Genomic DNA, 15,930 nt, shown 5'->3' on the forward strand with positions numbered 1-15,930 from the left:
ATTCTGTATACAAAAACAAACCCCAAAAAAAAAATGCGCTCTTGCCGTGCCACACGAGCCTCCAATTTCTTTACCTCCTCAGCCAATTCAGCTTCCTGTTGTTTAAAGAGTCCCTATTCCTCTACCTGTTGTCGCATTCAGGCATTCACGCAGGTGTGACAGCCTTCTCTGTCCTCTTCCAACAAACATTTCCTCTCCTGTGCCCCCATTTGATCAATTTTGTTTTCCATTCCATTGATTTGTCCCTTCCATTGTTCGCTGTTGTTATTCATTTCCTCTAATTCCCCCTTCAATCCATCATTTTTTTCCTCCCTTCCATTAATTTGTCCATTCAATTCATTCTTTATTTCTTCCTTTGTTTCACTCGTTTGCTCTCGCTGGGCACTCATTCCATACATCTTTCCCTTCATCTCTCCTTGCATTCATCCATAATGGCCATCATTCGTTCAGTATGGACATCCATTTTGCCCTCCATTCATTCCATTTGTTCCTTAATTTTATTAGTTTAGGCATCAAATTTTCCCCCCAATTGTTCCATTAATATTTGTATCCAGACCTGGTTGGGCATCGCACCTATTCCCTGGTCCCATTTTCCGACATTACGAAGGTCGGAGGCTCGAAGGCGATCAGATACTGCCCTAATTTTGACGTTAAACAATGCCGACCGGTGATCGGGCGGCGTCGAATGGCATGACCCGACCCGTCCGGCAGCCATGAGGGAAACCAGGAGTTTCTGGGTTCTTGGGGGGAGTATGGTTGTTGTAATGGTGGCCCTTTTTGATAAAATAAAATGAAGAGAAAAATCACAGGGAGGCAATACATACTGGGAATTATTATTAATCCCTATCTAGATAAAACAAGCTCCACCCCCTGTGCAAAGACACGCAAACACTCTTACCTGAACATTTACCCTGCTTATGTACATTGAGATGGGCTTCTTCTTCTTTGCGTCACATGGTCTATACTAAAACCTACACATTCCTACTTTCCAAAGGTATTTCATGCCTACCCCCACAAACGTAACTATATATATATATATATAAATATATATATATATATATATATATATATATATATATTGTTGCGGATATGGGGACTGTATTTTTTTATTGTGTGCTTTATTATTATTATTGTTTATTCTGCGCCTCCTGCCTCCAGTGTTGTGTAAAAGTAAAAAGGGCGCCCCGGTAGTTATTCCATGAAACACCACATTGCAGGACCCGATAAAACCCTTGTTCAGTAGCTTATATCTTATTATGTGTTTTAGAGTAAGGCCTTGTTGTCCATTAACATGACACTCCATTGCACCGAGTAAAAGAGATAGATTCCCTTCATTCCCATTCCCAAAAACCTCCATTTCCCCTTTCGTAATGGCCAAGCCTCAATTTGGCAATTACATCCCCTCCAAAGCAGCCATTGACCACGAGGCAGGGTTGGGGAAGAAAGGCGGGTCTCCACCTCGTCATAGAGGGGAGGAGTAAGTCGGCCCCGCTCATCCAACCCAGAACGAGGGGTTTGGCTTGAGAGGGCGGAGAGAGAATGCTTGGGGGAGGTTCGCAAAGGGTGAAGGGCGGGGCCTATATAACCCGCCGCGGGACGCTCCCTAAGCAGACAAGCAGATGAGTCCAAGAGATGAGCTAAAAGGCTGAGCTGAGCTGCGTGGTGAGGTGGACAGGAAAGAGCTGGGTCGTCAGAGCAGGGCTGAGTCGTGAGGGCCAAAAGCAGAAGATCATCCAGGGAAGCACAAAGCCTGCTATTCGTCACCTTGCTCGCCAGCAGCAGCGTCTACAGCAGCAACAAGACTCGACAGCCGTTTGGGGCCTGGACGGCAGTTTGGAGCAGGGCCGCGAAGGGACGGCGGCTGCCGAACGCGCCGATTCGTGCTGCCGAACAAATTGGACTTTCCTCTCCTTCCAGCCAATTCCTATCATCATTCCCCGTGTGAGTCGTCTTTGTTTGTTCTGTCCTGGGTAGGTAATTAAGTCTGTATAAGCTAGTATTTTCCCTGTGTCTCTAAAAGCTTCTGTATATTATTTTCTTATCTTTCCTTCTCCTTGGTTATTTTGAGCCTGTAAATAGTAAATAAATTTAGTAGTATTTTCAACCCTTTTCTCGTCTTCTTATTCCTTTTCTTCACATCCGTCGTCTTTGTCTTTTCCCTGATTGAATAGCTGTGGCGCGATACGGCCAACGTCTGGGTGAATCGGGTGAGTCGGGGAACAACTGTTCGGTCGCGGAGCCTTCGCTCGGCAAACAACATCCTTAACCGCGAACCGTAACAATATATATATGTATATTGTTACAGACGCGGCTTTAGATGTTATATTGACCGAGCGGTGGTGTATTTAACCGCGTCCGAACAGTTACTCCCCGATTAGAACCCGATTCCACCCGACGTTGACCAGATCGCCCCACAGATATTCAATCGGGAAACCTCTAAAGCGACCGAAAGAGAATGAAAAAGAAGAAGAAGAAGAAGAATACGGAGGAAGAACAGATTTATTATACACACACAAGCAATGGATGGAAGAAGCAGTAACACAGCGAATCGTTAACTTACACTATTCATTTTTACTTAACCCCAAGACAACGAGCAGGACAGGACGTTCACACTTACACAGGGGATAATGCAGGCAGGTAGGGCTTGAGGTGGATTGCTTGAGAGGGAGGCAAAGTCGGGAGGCAGCAGCTCTCAATTCCTCGCGGTTTTGGCGGGAAAACCCTCCGTCGCGTATCCGCTGCGGTAGACGTCACGCGCTGGTTCGGCACACCTGCTCCTCTTCTTGTGGTGGAGCCGTCTCCCTCCTTTCAGCGCGTCTCTCCAAAGCTGGTTTCCTTGCCGAGTACCTCTCCTCTTTGGCTTGGAGCGTTTCGCATCTCACCACTCCTCTTGGTGCAGCCTCTTTGCTCATCTCCCAGGTCATCTCATCAAGCAGTCCCTTACAGTCGCTTTTATCACCTCGGGCGAAATCAAGCCGCCGGCTCCGAGGGCACGCCTACCGGGTCGCTCACCACGGTGCTGATTGGCTGTTAGGGCTGGTTCACTCCTTCCCTCTTATGACGAGGTGGAGACACGCCTTTCTTCTCCGACTCAAAGCACATGGGCAATGGCGGCCTGCGGGATTGAAAACAACTCCCCTTTTGAAAGGAACTTTGGAGAGCGGAGATGTTTGGGGAAATTGGAAGGGCCTACGCTTATTTTGTTTGATACAATGCAAAGTCAATCTAGTGGGAAACACATATTTAGCCTACATGGAATAAGGAAATACACTATTTAAAAGATATATCGTGACCTGCGTGTAAGTTTCATGGAATTAACTAGGAGGTCGGCTGCGACCATTATTTACATTAACAGGGTGTTACCATACTTTTGTAACGTTCACATTGTAACGTTTCCACATTCGTTACAATATGTATATATATATACATATATATAATATATATGTATATATATATATATATGTATGTATATATATATATGTATGTATATATATATATATGTATATATATATATATGTATGTATATATATATATATATTGTTACTGATCGCGGTTTAGATGTTATGATGGGCCGAGCGGATGGTCCAACCGCGACCGTTACAGGATCCCCGACTCACCCGATTCCACCCAAACGTTGGCCGGATCGCACCGCAGCTATTCAATAGGGAAAAGACAAAGGCGACACGGATGTGAAGAAGAAGAAGAAGACAAAAAGGTTGGAAATACTACTAAATTTATTCCTACTATTTACATGCTCAAAGTAACCAAGGAGAAGGAAAGATAATAAAATAATATACAGAAGGATCAGAGACACAGTGCAATTATTAGCTTATACAGACTTAATTAACCCAGGGACAGAACAAACAAAACAAACTCACGTACACAAGAAGGGTGGAAAGGCAGGAGGTGGATGGCTGGAGGGAGAGGAAGGTCCAAGGGGGTCCTGCAGCACAACCGGCGCGTTTAGCAGCCGCCGTTCCTTCACGGCCCCCAAGCTGCTGTTGTGGCTGCTGTGGACGTCGCGTGCTTTGCCAGGCCTTGTCCGACTCGTCTGGTCCAAACCCTCAACTCTTTATTGTGCGTTCGTTCACTCTTTACCACCGACTCCTCACCGCAACCAACGCAACCAACTGACCACCACCACCGACTCCTCACCGCAACCAACGCAACCAGCTGACCACCGACTCCACTGACTGACTCCTCCACTGACGACCAACTCACGACTCTCTCTGACTGACTCTGACTCTACTGACTGAGTCCTCCACTGACGACCAACTCACGACTCTCTCTCTTGCTTCTTGCGTGCGCGCCTTTTATAGCGCCTCCAGCGATCAAGCCGCCGGCCTTCCTGACACGCCCATCGGTGTGCTCACCTCGGCCCTGGTTGGTCACGCGACCCTCTCGCTCCGCCCTTGATGACGACGGGCGGCACGCCCCTCTTCCCCTCTATGACGAGGTGGAGACACGCCTTTCTTCTCCGACCCTGCCTCGTGGTCAATGGCGGTTATTGGAGGGGAGGTAATTGGCAATCGAGGCCCGGCAATGACGGAAGGGGATGTAAAAGGGAATGGAGATTTTGGGGATGGGAATGAAAGGGGATCTATTCTCTTTCACTGGTGCAATGGAGTACTTCAATTAATGGGAGACACAGCCTTACCCTAAAACACAGAATAAGAGATAACTATCAAACAGGGGCATTCTATTATTTGGCTGATGTGTATGCTTGTGGACTAATTATGGGATGCCCTTTCACCTTTACACAGCTACGGAGGTAGGGGGGCGCAGAATAAACAATAATAATAATAATACAGCACACAATCAAAAAAATACAGTCCTCATCTCCGCAACAATATGTGTATATATATATATATATATATATATATATATATATATATATATATATATGTATATATATATATATATATATATATATATATATATATATATATATATATATATATATATATATATATATATATAGATATATATATAGATATATATATATATATAGATACTAGCGGGGTCACCCGTGGGAATCCCACGGGCATGGACGTGTGTGACATTTCGACATATTGAGTTAGATGCTGCACCTGCACATTCAGTTATATAAGATGGTTACTGGTAATTGATCACATCCACAAATGATGTAATCCACACAATTTATGTACTTTACATAACGTTAATAGGAATACATGCCCGTGTAGCTGGGAAATACAGTTTGTTTGAAATAAATCACAAATATCAGAAGAAAGTTTTTTAAATTTAGAACTATTCTCAGAGTTAAACATCACCGTAATATTATGCGGTTGCTTCAACGTTTTCGGTGAATTATATGTCATTCCCATCTACACGGGCATGTATTCCTATTAACGTTATGTAAAGTACATAAATTGTGTGGATTACATCATTTGTGGATGTGATCAATTGCCAGTAACCATCTTATATAACTGAATGTGCAGGCGCAGCATGTAACTCAATATGTCGAAATGTCACACACATCCATGCCCGTGGGATTCCCGCATGGATGTGTATGGCGAATTTTAAATATATGTCGACTGTTATTTTAGGCGGTGTATTTTCGTTTATCATCATGGCGCGATTTAAAAAAATATATCTCTGCATTTTCCTCTCCAATACCTCCTCACACTTTACACACACACCGGCCCATGTTTACATATACACACACACACACATATACACCCACACACATATACACATACACACACACGTACATCGACACACATGCACACACACACACACACACACACACACACACACACACACACACACACACACACACACACACACACACACACACGTACAGACACATATACACATATGCACATATGCAAATATGTATACACATATGTATCCACATATACACATATATACACATATATACATCTCCACACACACACACACACACACACACACACACACACACACACACACACACACACACACAAAAACAGACACACACACACACACACACACAAAAACAGACACACACACACACACGTACAGACACATATACACACAAACACACACACACAGACATGTATATACACATACAACAACAACATGCATTTTAAGGCCATTTTCCCTGCTAGAGCGGGGGTTAGCCTACATACACATACACACACATATATACACACACACACATATTCACGCGCACACACACACACACACACACACACGTACACACACGTACACATGTCCCACATGTATATACATGTTTAAAGTGTACGTGCCCTTCCCCCCTCCCCCGCCCGGCAACGCTGGGTACTTCTGCTGGTAACGAATAAAATAAAAACGAAGAAATAGGTGGAATTGGCTGAAATTCGCTCGGTGAATTCACGCGGTGTATTCGGTTCGGCTCGGTTCACTCGGTTTAAAGAAAAAGCGATAATGTCGACATGTTGCTGTCTATGTCATGTTGGGCGGTGTATGATCCTCGTTGGCTGTTGGGCGGTGTATGATACTTGTTGGCTGTTGGGCGGTGTTGTGCGGTGATATGGTGTATTTTAAAAAATATATCTCTGCATTTTCCCGCGTTGGTGACACCGAGTCGTTCTTCATCGATCGTCTCATTCATTTTGGAAATGGAAGTTTCCATGCAACGCATGAATTGTCACGATCCTCAAGAGGAATTTGTCTCGTAATCATCAAATGATAAATGGCAAGTAAATTATATTGTGGAAAATTAAAGATTTCAAATAAACCTATTTAAAGTGTATGCGCACATAACTAATAAAAAAAACGAAGAAATATCTCTCGGTAATTTCCTGAAACATATTTTACTTCCGGCTAATATGTTGAATGAAATAAAAACGAAGAAATATATGTCGGCATCATTGTTGACGTTTTTGTGACGACTATCATCAAACGAAATAGTAATATATCATAACGGAAAAGCAAAAGCGAATTTTTAATATATATCGACACATTGCCGGCGGTGTCATGTTGGGCGGTGTATGATACACCATGACGCGATTTTAAAAAATATATCTCTGCATTTTCCCGCGTGTGTGGATTGTTCTCAATTATTGCTGACACCGAGTCTAAAAGTAAAACCATCGATAAAAATGAAATCATATGGTGAGTTAGATTGGAGATAAAGGCGTGAGAGAGACTCAATGGCCTTGAAGTTACAGGCCTTTGAGAATTCATTTCGTTCTATAAACGGCAACTTTCATCGGATTTTCTTCCCGTTTTTTTTCAACCGAGTCTAAAACTATGTTAGCGACTGTGAAAAATGAAATGATTTATCGAATTTGATTTGAAATAAAACTGGGAGAGAGAGGAAGACACCACGGGCCTACAAAACAGGACTCAAAGCTATGCGAGTTAATAAAATGGTGGATATTTGTTTATATGAAGCCTCTCCCAGAATGGGTGGAGCTATGGGTGGAGCTACTCTGCAAACCGAGTAAGCCACACCCCGGACAGACACCCAACAGATAGACAGACAGACAGACAGAATCATCTACGGCTATTATAATATAGATATATATGTGTGTGTGTGTGTGTGTGTGTGTGTGTGTGTGTATGTATGTATGTATGTATACGTAATACGTATACATATACTTATAGTGTTGCAGGTTTGGAAGACCACGGGGAGTTACATTCAACACATAAAGGAACCCTGGAGTTTAGATATATCCATAGCATTTTGTTTAGTTAGATTACCTCTCCACTTTTATCAGTGGACAGGGAAATGCATTGTTTGTGTGGCAGGTTATAGCTCCCCTTCGTAACTCGTCTTTTATCTCTCTCTCCCCATCTCTCTTGATCTCCCTCCATCTCCGCACTACTTTACAGCGCATCCATACACAAACAACTTGCTTTACAAAACAAACATTGCATATCCATCCAAAACTCGCGTTACATGGTGCCTGTATCGTGCTTGGGTGACGCTCGGTCCTGTGGGGCACATGCACTGAACAACCAATGAGCGCAGCTTAACAACATTGGCGGGTGAATCAGGGAGCTGCACGGGGAGCTGCTCAGTCCTCAGACCACACCTCGGCCAGGGGCTTTATGATTCCGGGTCGCGTACGTCCCGGGAGCAGAAACAGAACTGAAGGAGTCCTTCAAAAACGAGCCGAGTGAGCACGAGCCACGGTGCAGAAGGGCTCTTGAGTGAGTGATTGAACCTGCCATGTAGCTCTTTCCCTGACGCACCGATTTACAAAATCTTTCTCTTGCTTTCCCTACTTCTAATTGTTAATTTGGAACGCACAGAGAGTTATCAACGATTCCCCTTCGACTCACTGAGAGCAAGGGTACTGACACATTCACGATTTCCTCTACGCATTACAAAGCATTCACTGCATTTCTCTCCATATGTCGCATTACATCACCACCCTTTCTTCTTTCCTCCCTCCTCCCATTTTCATGTTGGGACCACATAAACCCATAGGCTTGCGTTGGGTGAGCGAGGTATCACCAACAAGCCCCGCCTTCTGTACCTCTCTATCTATCAACCTTATGTGTCTAACTTCCCGGAATGAATGAGGTGCCTATGTCTGTAGATTTATGTCAAAGATTGTCTAAGGGGCTTGCATGTATAGGGGTAAGAGTCTTGTGTGACATTGCATTGCTGTAAATATGTGCTTTTGTTCAGCAATACCTTTCATTTCCATCCTGCAGGATTGTCCATTTCTCCATTGGTCTAGTGCGTAAATCGTAGATGGGAGTTTTGTGCCGCTGATTCGTTTTGGTTGTAGACTAGCAACCGTCACACTCGGCCGTATTTTATCTTACCTGGGATCTTACCAGGGAAGGAAAGTGGTTAACTTACCAGGGAGGTAACGTGGGAATTGGATGTGAGGACCCCAAGTTAATCGTCTCAGATAGTATCCATGGTTGCTTCGCAATCTATCGTGCCACATAATTACCTGTGGCTCGTCGGCTTCAGTGTCAAAGGTCGTGATGCAGGTCCCAGAGAGGCTACTTGTGACCCAACCAGCAAACCCGTAATGATATATAAATATTCTTTCCTCTGTACTTGCAATGCGTTGCTTTTTTCTTTTTCTTTCTATCATTTATGCATGCTTTATCAGCCCATCCTCTGCTGCTAAGCGCGAGATGGCTGGGTTTTTTTTTTAAATCGCTTCTGTGCTTCTTTATTTGTTTACAATTTGAGCTTCGGTGTGTTTTTATTTGTCTTTTGTCTTCCAATTTTCTTTGAAACTTTTATTTTGAGAGAATATTTTTATGATGAGAAAAAAGCCTTTCTTATGAGTGTATCGAGAACACTAAATAATAAAAATTTACATTTTCTTTTTTCTTGGCTGTTTTCATCAATTCTAGTTTGATTAAGCTTGCAAAGCAGACTAGAACGTGCTTTGCATTTTGGGATGCTTTCTAGTTTCCTTTAAGTTGATATTCACTTCATCTTCCCTTTCTTTTCACCCTTCACCTCCCTCTGCCTGCCCCCCTCCTCCTCCCTTCCCACTCCCCTCCCCCTCCACCATTTTGCCCTGTTCATTCTGCTTCAGGGAGGATACTCAGCTGTTGCTCGTGTGGTGTTGTTCCCCAAGTAAAGTAAACCAGTGGTTTGACTACTTTTTAAGGCATCGCCTACGTTGGTGGAAAAAGGTACGGATTTATAATACTGGGCCTTGAGTTCCCAGAATATTTATAATATAAAGTAAAAAGCTGATCACAGCCAGAACATTCTCTGTAATTCTCCCTCTTGTTTAGTGTGTTGTTTTTTCATGCAAGATTGTGATGTGAAAAATTAAATAATGATCAGATCTAATTGTGAGATATTGAAGTGTGACTACTTACATTTGTCCAAAGGAAAATCATCTTCAACGCCACGATTATTCCCACGTTTTTGTGCATTATTTTATACCTCCGCCGACCAAGTCGCTTGCCAGAGGCATGTCCGTCCATCCGTGCGTCCGTGATAGGTCTTTGTTGCCGCGATAACTTAAGAACAGTGGAAAGCAACCAAGTCAGACTTGATACATAGATGTATAATGATGTAAAGATAAACGGATTTGACTATGTGGTCAAGAGGTCAAAGGCCAGAGGTCCTGCTCGGTAAAAATTCTGTTACTGCGCTAACTTGTCAACCAGTGATGGGATTGTGATGTGTGCGATGAAGCTAACTCCAAGGGCCTTTCACTCACTCACCGCAGGCAGGTTGGTGGTCTTTCCGTCTTCTACCGACTCCTCTCTGGCCTTGCCCCCCCAGCTCTCTCTGGGCTCTGTCCCGCAAATATTCCTACAGGTCGCACAAGATCTGCCTGCAACCCTCTTATGGTTAAACTGCCAAAATCAAGACTTTCTGCTCACCTTCACTCCTTCATTCCTCTTTTCTCCCACCTCTGGAACAAACTCCCTCACTCTCTTCAATCCCACTCCACCCTCCAGGTCTTTAAAACAGCTGTTCACCACCATCTCTTATCTTACCCCATCCAAAACCTTGATCTTTTCTACCCCTGCTAATTTCACGCAAAATCCTACACTTTTTTTTTTTTTGAAATTCCAACTTCTGTCCTGGAAGTCTTTGGTCCCCTTGTGTTGTATACCTCTCCCTCCCCCCTTCCCACGCCTCCTCCCCCCAAGCCCTCTCCCTCCCACACTTCTCCCTGCTCTCAAATGTTGTGTTTGTGTGCTTCCCCTTTTCTCCCCATCTTGTCTTCCGCTCCCTCGTTTTATATATTTTGTTTGTCTGGTTGATTTGTTTGTGAAATAAATGTTAGCTCTTTCACGAGCCTCGATTCAGTATACAACAAAAAAAATAAAAATAAAAATCACCTTTGTGTCCCGGAGGTGCCCCCTATCTCGCCTACGCACCATCAGGTAGTCAATGGTTGTCGTCGACCCACCTGACGTGTATGTAACAAGCTTATTATCCTCTTTCTGGAACTGAGTATTACAAATCAACAAATCAGCTCCATCAGCAAACTCCAAAATCCTTTCACCTTCTCCATTTCTCACACCATATCCGTAACCCCCATGAACTCCCTCAAAACCATCCATACTGCTTCCCACATGTCCATTTAGGTCTCCTCCTACCACAACAACTTCCTCATCTTTCACGTTTTCCATCAGCTTCTCTATCGCACACCAGAACTTGTCCTTCTCTTCATCGCTCCGACCGAGATGACGTTCACCAAGAGCTTTCCAATCATCATTTTCACCATCATCAACCTATCACTCACTCTAGTCACACTCACTACACTGTCTACAAACTCCTCCGAAAACAGGACACCAACACCATTCACGCCCTCCGGGCACCCTTGCCACACAAACTTGTATTTCTGTCCCTGCCTACCCTTCACCATTCTCACACCACTTCCCTTCCATCTCGTCTCTTGCACACAACATATGTCCACTCTTCTTCTGACCAATACTTCCACCACTTCTCCTGATCTCCCTGTCATTGTCCCGACATTCCATGTCCCAAACCTCAGAAACCGATCTCCACTTCGGGCTGTACCCTGCCCATATGTAGTTGTAATTGTCATGGTTCTCTTTTTGAGGCAATGTTTTTATGGCCGGATGCCCTTCCTGACGCCAACCCTCTTAGTCGTCTCTTACGACACGCAGGGATACGGTGTACCTATTCTAATCTAACTGGGAAACGTTTAAAACATGGAAATTCTGGGGGGTGGGGGGGGGGGGGGGGGGTGGAGGGGGCATCACGGCTGCGGGGGCCCCGTCGGCACCACGCCACGGCGGCCCGGTCAGCACCACGTCGGCTCGGTCAGCACCACACCACGTCGGCCCGGTCAGCACCACACCACGTCGGCCTGGTCAGCACCACACCACGGCGGCCCGGTCAGCACCACACCACGGCGGCCCAGTCAGCACCACACCACGGCGGCCCGGTCAGCACCACACCACGTCGGCCCGGTGAGGGAACACCAACAGCAAAGTTTAAGACCACGATAGAGGGAGACTTGGACGAGCGAAGGATGTGGGGAGGGATGGAGGGCAGGGGGGGATTCTTGGGGTGAACAAGACAGATACAGAACGTAACTCTCGGGAGGGAAAACTGAAAATTTGGATGGTTGGGGGGGGGGGGCAGGGGGGGATTACAAGGGTAGAAAAGATCGCCGTTGATGATCCTTAGTAGTTTGGATTTGGGATGATCTGAGATGTTGGTGAACAGCTGTCTTGAAGACCTGGAGGGAAGAATGAAATTGAAGAGAATATGGAAGTTTGTTCCACAGCTGGGGGAAAAAAAGAGGAACAAATGAGTGGAGGTGAGCCGTTATCCTGGATTTAGAAAATTTCACCAGAAGATGGTTGATGATGGACTGTGTGAGCCCTGCAGAAAAATGGGGGTCAAAGGGTGCATGACCAGAAATAAGGCGGGAGAATAAAGAGACCACCGACCTGTCTGCGATGGCAATGTGATCGGCCCATAGACTCGCCTTCATCGTGGGAGATTCCAATGATCTTGAAGGCCTTAGTTTGCATGGCATCAAGCTGAGCAAGGTGTGAGGCAGGGGAGCCAACCATATGGGAGAGCAGTACTCCATCAAGCTGTGGAGGCCTTATAGGTGAATAGGAGTTCAGGTGTGCCAAGGAAGGATTTTGTATGATGGAGGATGCCCAGTCTGTGGCTGGTTTTGGAGGCCAACTTTGAAATGTGGTTTGCCTAAAAGATCATGGCTTATAGTGACACCCAGATGTTTCAAAGACTTAACTTCCTCCGGAGGATTGTGAAGAGTAGGTGTGGGGGAGAGGAGGTTGCCAAACGGTCATTTTGGAGAGAGATGGTGTGTGAGATTTGTCAGTATCGAAAGACTTTTCCCAAGTGTTTGACCAGCTTGTCAGAATTTTTTTTACAGATTATTATTATTATTATTATTATTATTTTTTTTTTTTCTATTTCATTTTATTTTTTGGCCGATTTCATTTTTTTTTTTTTTTTTTTGCCAATTTTTTTTTTCAAGGTCTGAAGAGGGAAGAGGCTGCTGCCTGCCTGTCTGAAAGATGTTACTGCAGTGTGTGGAGTCGACAGCAAATAGATAAAGGGGATTTTTCAGAGAGTCGGACATCATTTATGAAGATCAGGAATAGGACTGGGCCCAGACACTGCCTTGGGGCATTTCAGCCTTGACAGGGTTGTCCAAGGGAAGCTTGGCTCAAGTCTTTCACAAACCGGCTGGTCAAGCCTGATATTTGTATTAGGTGAGGGCAGGAATCTGGATTTTGTTCAGGGTGCCAGCGATAGGTTATAACCGCTCTTTGCGAAGAACACAGTGGGATCGTTAACATCCACTAGCTAATGCCAGCAGCAGATGGGCTGTCGGGTTAACGTTCACCTGAGGGATGGCGCTCGCGTTGATGAATTACCCTGCCTGTGGAACACCAGGATGGCGGTTTATAGCTGAGTCGGGATTCAACGCCAGGCTAAACAGCTTGGTGAGGAGTGTGCGTCTCTCCAGGTTACCGGCATCCTGTCAGGCCTTTGTCTAGGAGAAAATAAATAATTTAAAGGGTTTTCCAAAGGCATGATATACGTTTGTTCTCGTGCTGTCGATAATATTTTTGCTTGTGGTTATCGATTTATAGTCAGGCAAAACCTTGCAGTATGAAATCACTGCTGCGATTTCACAATGTCATTAATTTATTTGCACAATGCTTTCTGCTTTCAGTTCTCTGTCATACCCTCAAAGTTTGTTGCGGTTGAGGGAGAAAATACATCATCCCTCAATATCGAGTACAAAGGGTGTTGGGGCAATACAGTGCTGGAGACTGTCCAGAACCATGGGAACTTAAAAGAATACCTTCACAGAGAGACTTCAGATGAGCTGCAGGTAACCGCCTTTTCTGTTTATTATTGAGCAGCTTTTTATTGTTGTAGTCTCAAACAACATAACCTTTGTCTCAGTTGTAAACAGGAAACCATTGCACGGTTTCCCATCTGAAAACACGTGATCAGCAGTACAGGCTGCGCAAGGCATCGGCCAATTCAATCGAGACTGCAAAATCATCCGAGACGTTTTGCCTTAATTTTTGACGCAAGAATCCAATCCAATTCTGATTTTTTGATGCAAGACCTTGGCCATGAATGTTCTCCGACCAATGTAAACATCTTGAATGATTTTGCAGCCGAGAGACGTTAAATCTTTAACAGTTTTGAGCATTAAATTTTTTTATTTCGTACCTTCAGCATCACAATATACCAGTTTGTTGAGAAATTTGAAACCTGACTTTAAATAAATATCACTCCACTAATATTGTACAAATGGGTTCTCCAAGTTTCCCATTTGATATTCCTGCTGATTTTTCAAATTGGTTGAAAACTCTTGCATCTCCACTGCCAGGGACGCGATGGACGTCGCAGCATCATTCCTCATGTCATCTCGGCAACAGCAAGCCTCAACCAAGGCACGTTTTCCCTTTTGTTGGACGCCTGCCAGCCCCGGGGTCTCCTTGACAGAAGAAGTGCCAGTAACGCAACGGTTTGTTTGCATACATGCACGTGGATTGTCAGGGTAGTTTGATATACTGTGAAACCCCAACATTCGCGGACTTGACAATCGCTGACCCCACGTATTCGCGCTTTACAAAATGTGACTTTCTTTGACATTCGCGGCCCTATGCATCACTCATTCGCGGTTTTTGTGGGCATACACTGGCTTCTCAAGTGGGGAGGGTGACTGTGACACCTGCCAGGACCAAAAACAACACCTGGCAAAGGGCGGATGAGCTCCCGTAGAGAGCCAATGGCCATCCAGTAAGGAGATGGTGTCTCCTAAAAAATACCCATCCGGTTTGGACTGGTTCGAGTCGTACCAAAGTCTTTAAAAATGGCACTTGCTGCTTCCTTGTTTGAAAAGGATAGAGCACGGATAATCCCAATTGGTTGGCATCCACGGGAAGGAGGAAATTCTTCTTGAGGAAATGCCCCGCTGAGTACGGTGAGAAAAGCGGCGCCATTGTTATGACGTCGCCGGTACCCAGAGTATCCCTGGAGGTGAGGGTAGTGACAGGACTTCCCCAAAGCTCCAGTGGCTGTGTTAAGTGTTTGTCTCGTCAGAGAGAGAGAGTGTGTGCGTGCGTGCGCATGTGTGTGCGCACTCTATTGTGAGCCTTAGCCCAAGCATAAAAAAGGGGAAAGGTTGGAATAAAGGATTGACTTGAATTCCGAACACCTCAGACATCTTTTCCTTCCATACATAAAAGCTAACCTTTTTTCAATGGTTTACAGCATTTTTTATTTGTAAGCATTTTAAATGAAACTGTAATGATGTGCATTCGTGTTCTTAAAGGGGAACCCAAACGCAAATTTATTTTTTCTGAAAACCTTTGAAAATCAATAATCACAGTCTCATTTTAAACGTTGTCTTAGTTTTTTTTTTTTTTTTTTTTTTGGCCAATCAGAAGGTGTCGAAAATAGCCTTTGATTGTCGATTTTCGATTTTGCCAGTGATGCCATGTAATGATCTCACTCACATTGATCCAAATGGCGACTTGCATAGAGAAACGGCATATTCTGAGCTCATATTCCGATACTGATTGATTCCTCTGTCATTAGAGACTCTGAAGGTTCTCAGTATATTGAAATGGATCATTGGGATTTTGAAGAAACTATTGGAGGCAAAAGTCGCGATTGAAACACTTTCGTGGGAATTGTAGAGCCGTATCGTTTCAAGCTTTGTGCGAGTGATTCAGACGAAGATGGTGTTGGTGAAGATGGTGGTGTTGGTATTGAAGATGAAACGCCGGTCGCATGTTCACGACAGATTGGTAGGTTTTGTTTTTCCTTTCAATTGATGACTTATCGGGGATTTTCTATTTATTGATATATCAGTTGTATTTCTCCAGAGGAAATACGGCATGGACACCGTCCAGGCACACGGTTGGTGGAAATTGTGGAGGGGCACAGGGAGAGGGTGTGGGATGGTGGTGGGTATTGTGGGGGACATAGGGGGCGTTAAGATAACTGCTTTA

General features: G+C 44.6%; 1 protein-coding gene across 1 annotated transcript in view; it reads left to right on the forward strand.

Annotated features, from left to right (window-relative positions):
• POLG2 (DNA polymerase gamma 2, accessory subunit) overlaps window positions 1-15,930 on the forward strand; it is a 57,351-nt gene that overhangs the window by 29,781 nt on the left and 11,640 nt on the right. Inside the window, exons 4-7 of the mRNA XM_078779347.1 lie at window positions 9,504-9,603; window positions 13,629-13,790; window positions 14,301-14,438; window positions 15,652-15,726. Of these exons, the coding sequence (XP_078635473.1) occupies window positions 9,504-9,603; window positions 13,629-13,790; window positions 14,301-14,438; window positions 15,652-15,726 (475 nt within the window). The remainder of the gene's footprint in view (window positions 1-9,503; window positions 9,604-13,628; window positions 13,791-14,300; window positions 14,439-15,651; window positions 15,727-15,930) is intronic.

Source organism: Myxine glutinosa, chromosome 5 (assembly GCF_964187855.1).
Source record: "Myxine glutinosa chromosome 5, kmMyxGlut1.1, whole genome shotgun sequence".
Classification (NCBI taxonomy): Eukaryota; Metazoa; Chordata; class Myxini; order Myxiniformes; family Myxinidae; genus Myxine; species Myxine glutinosa.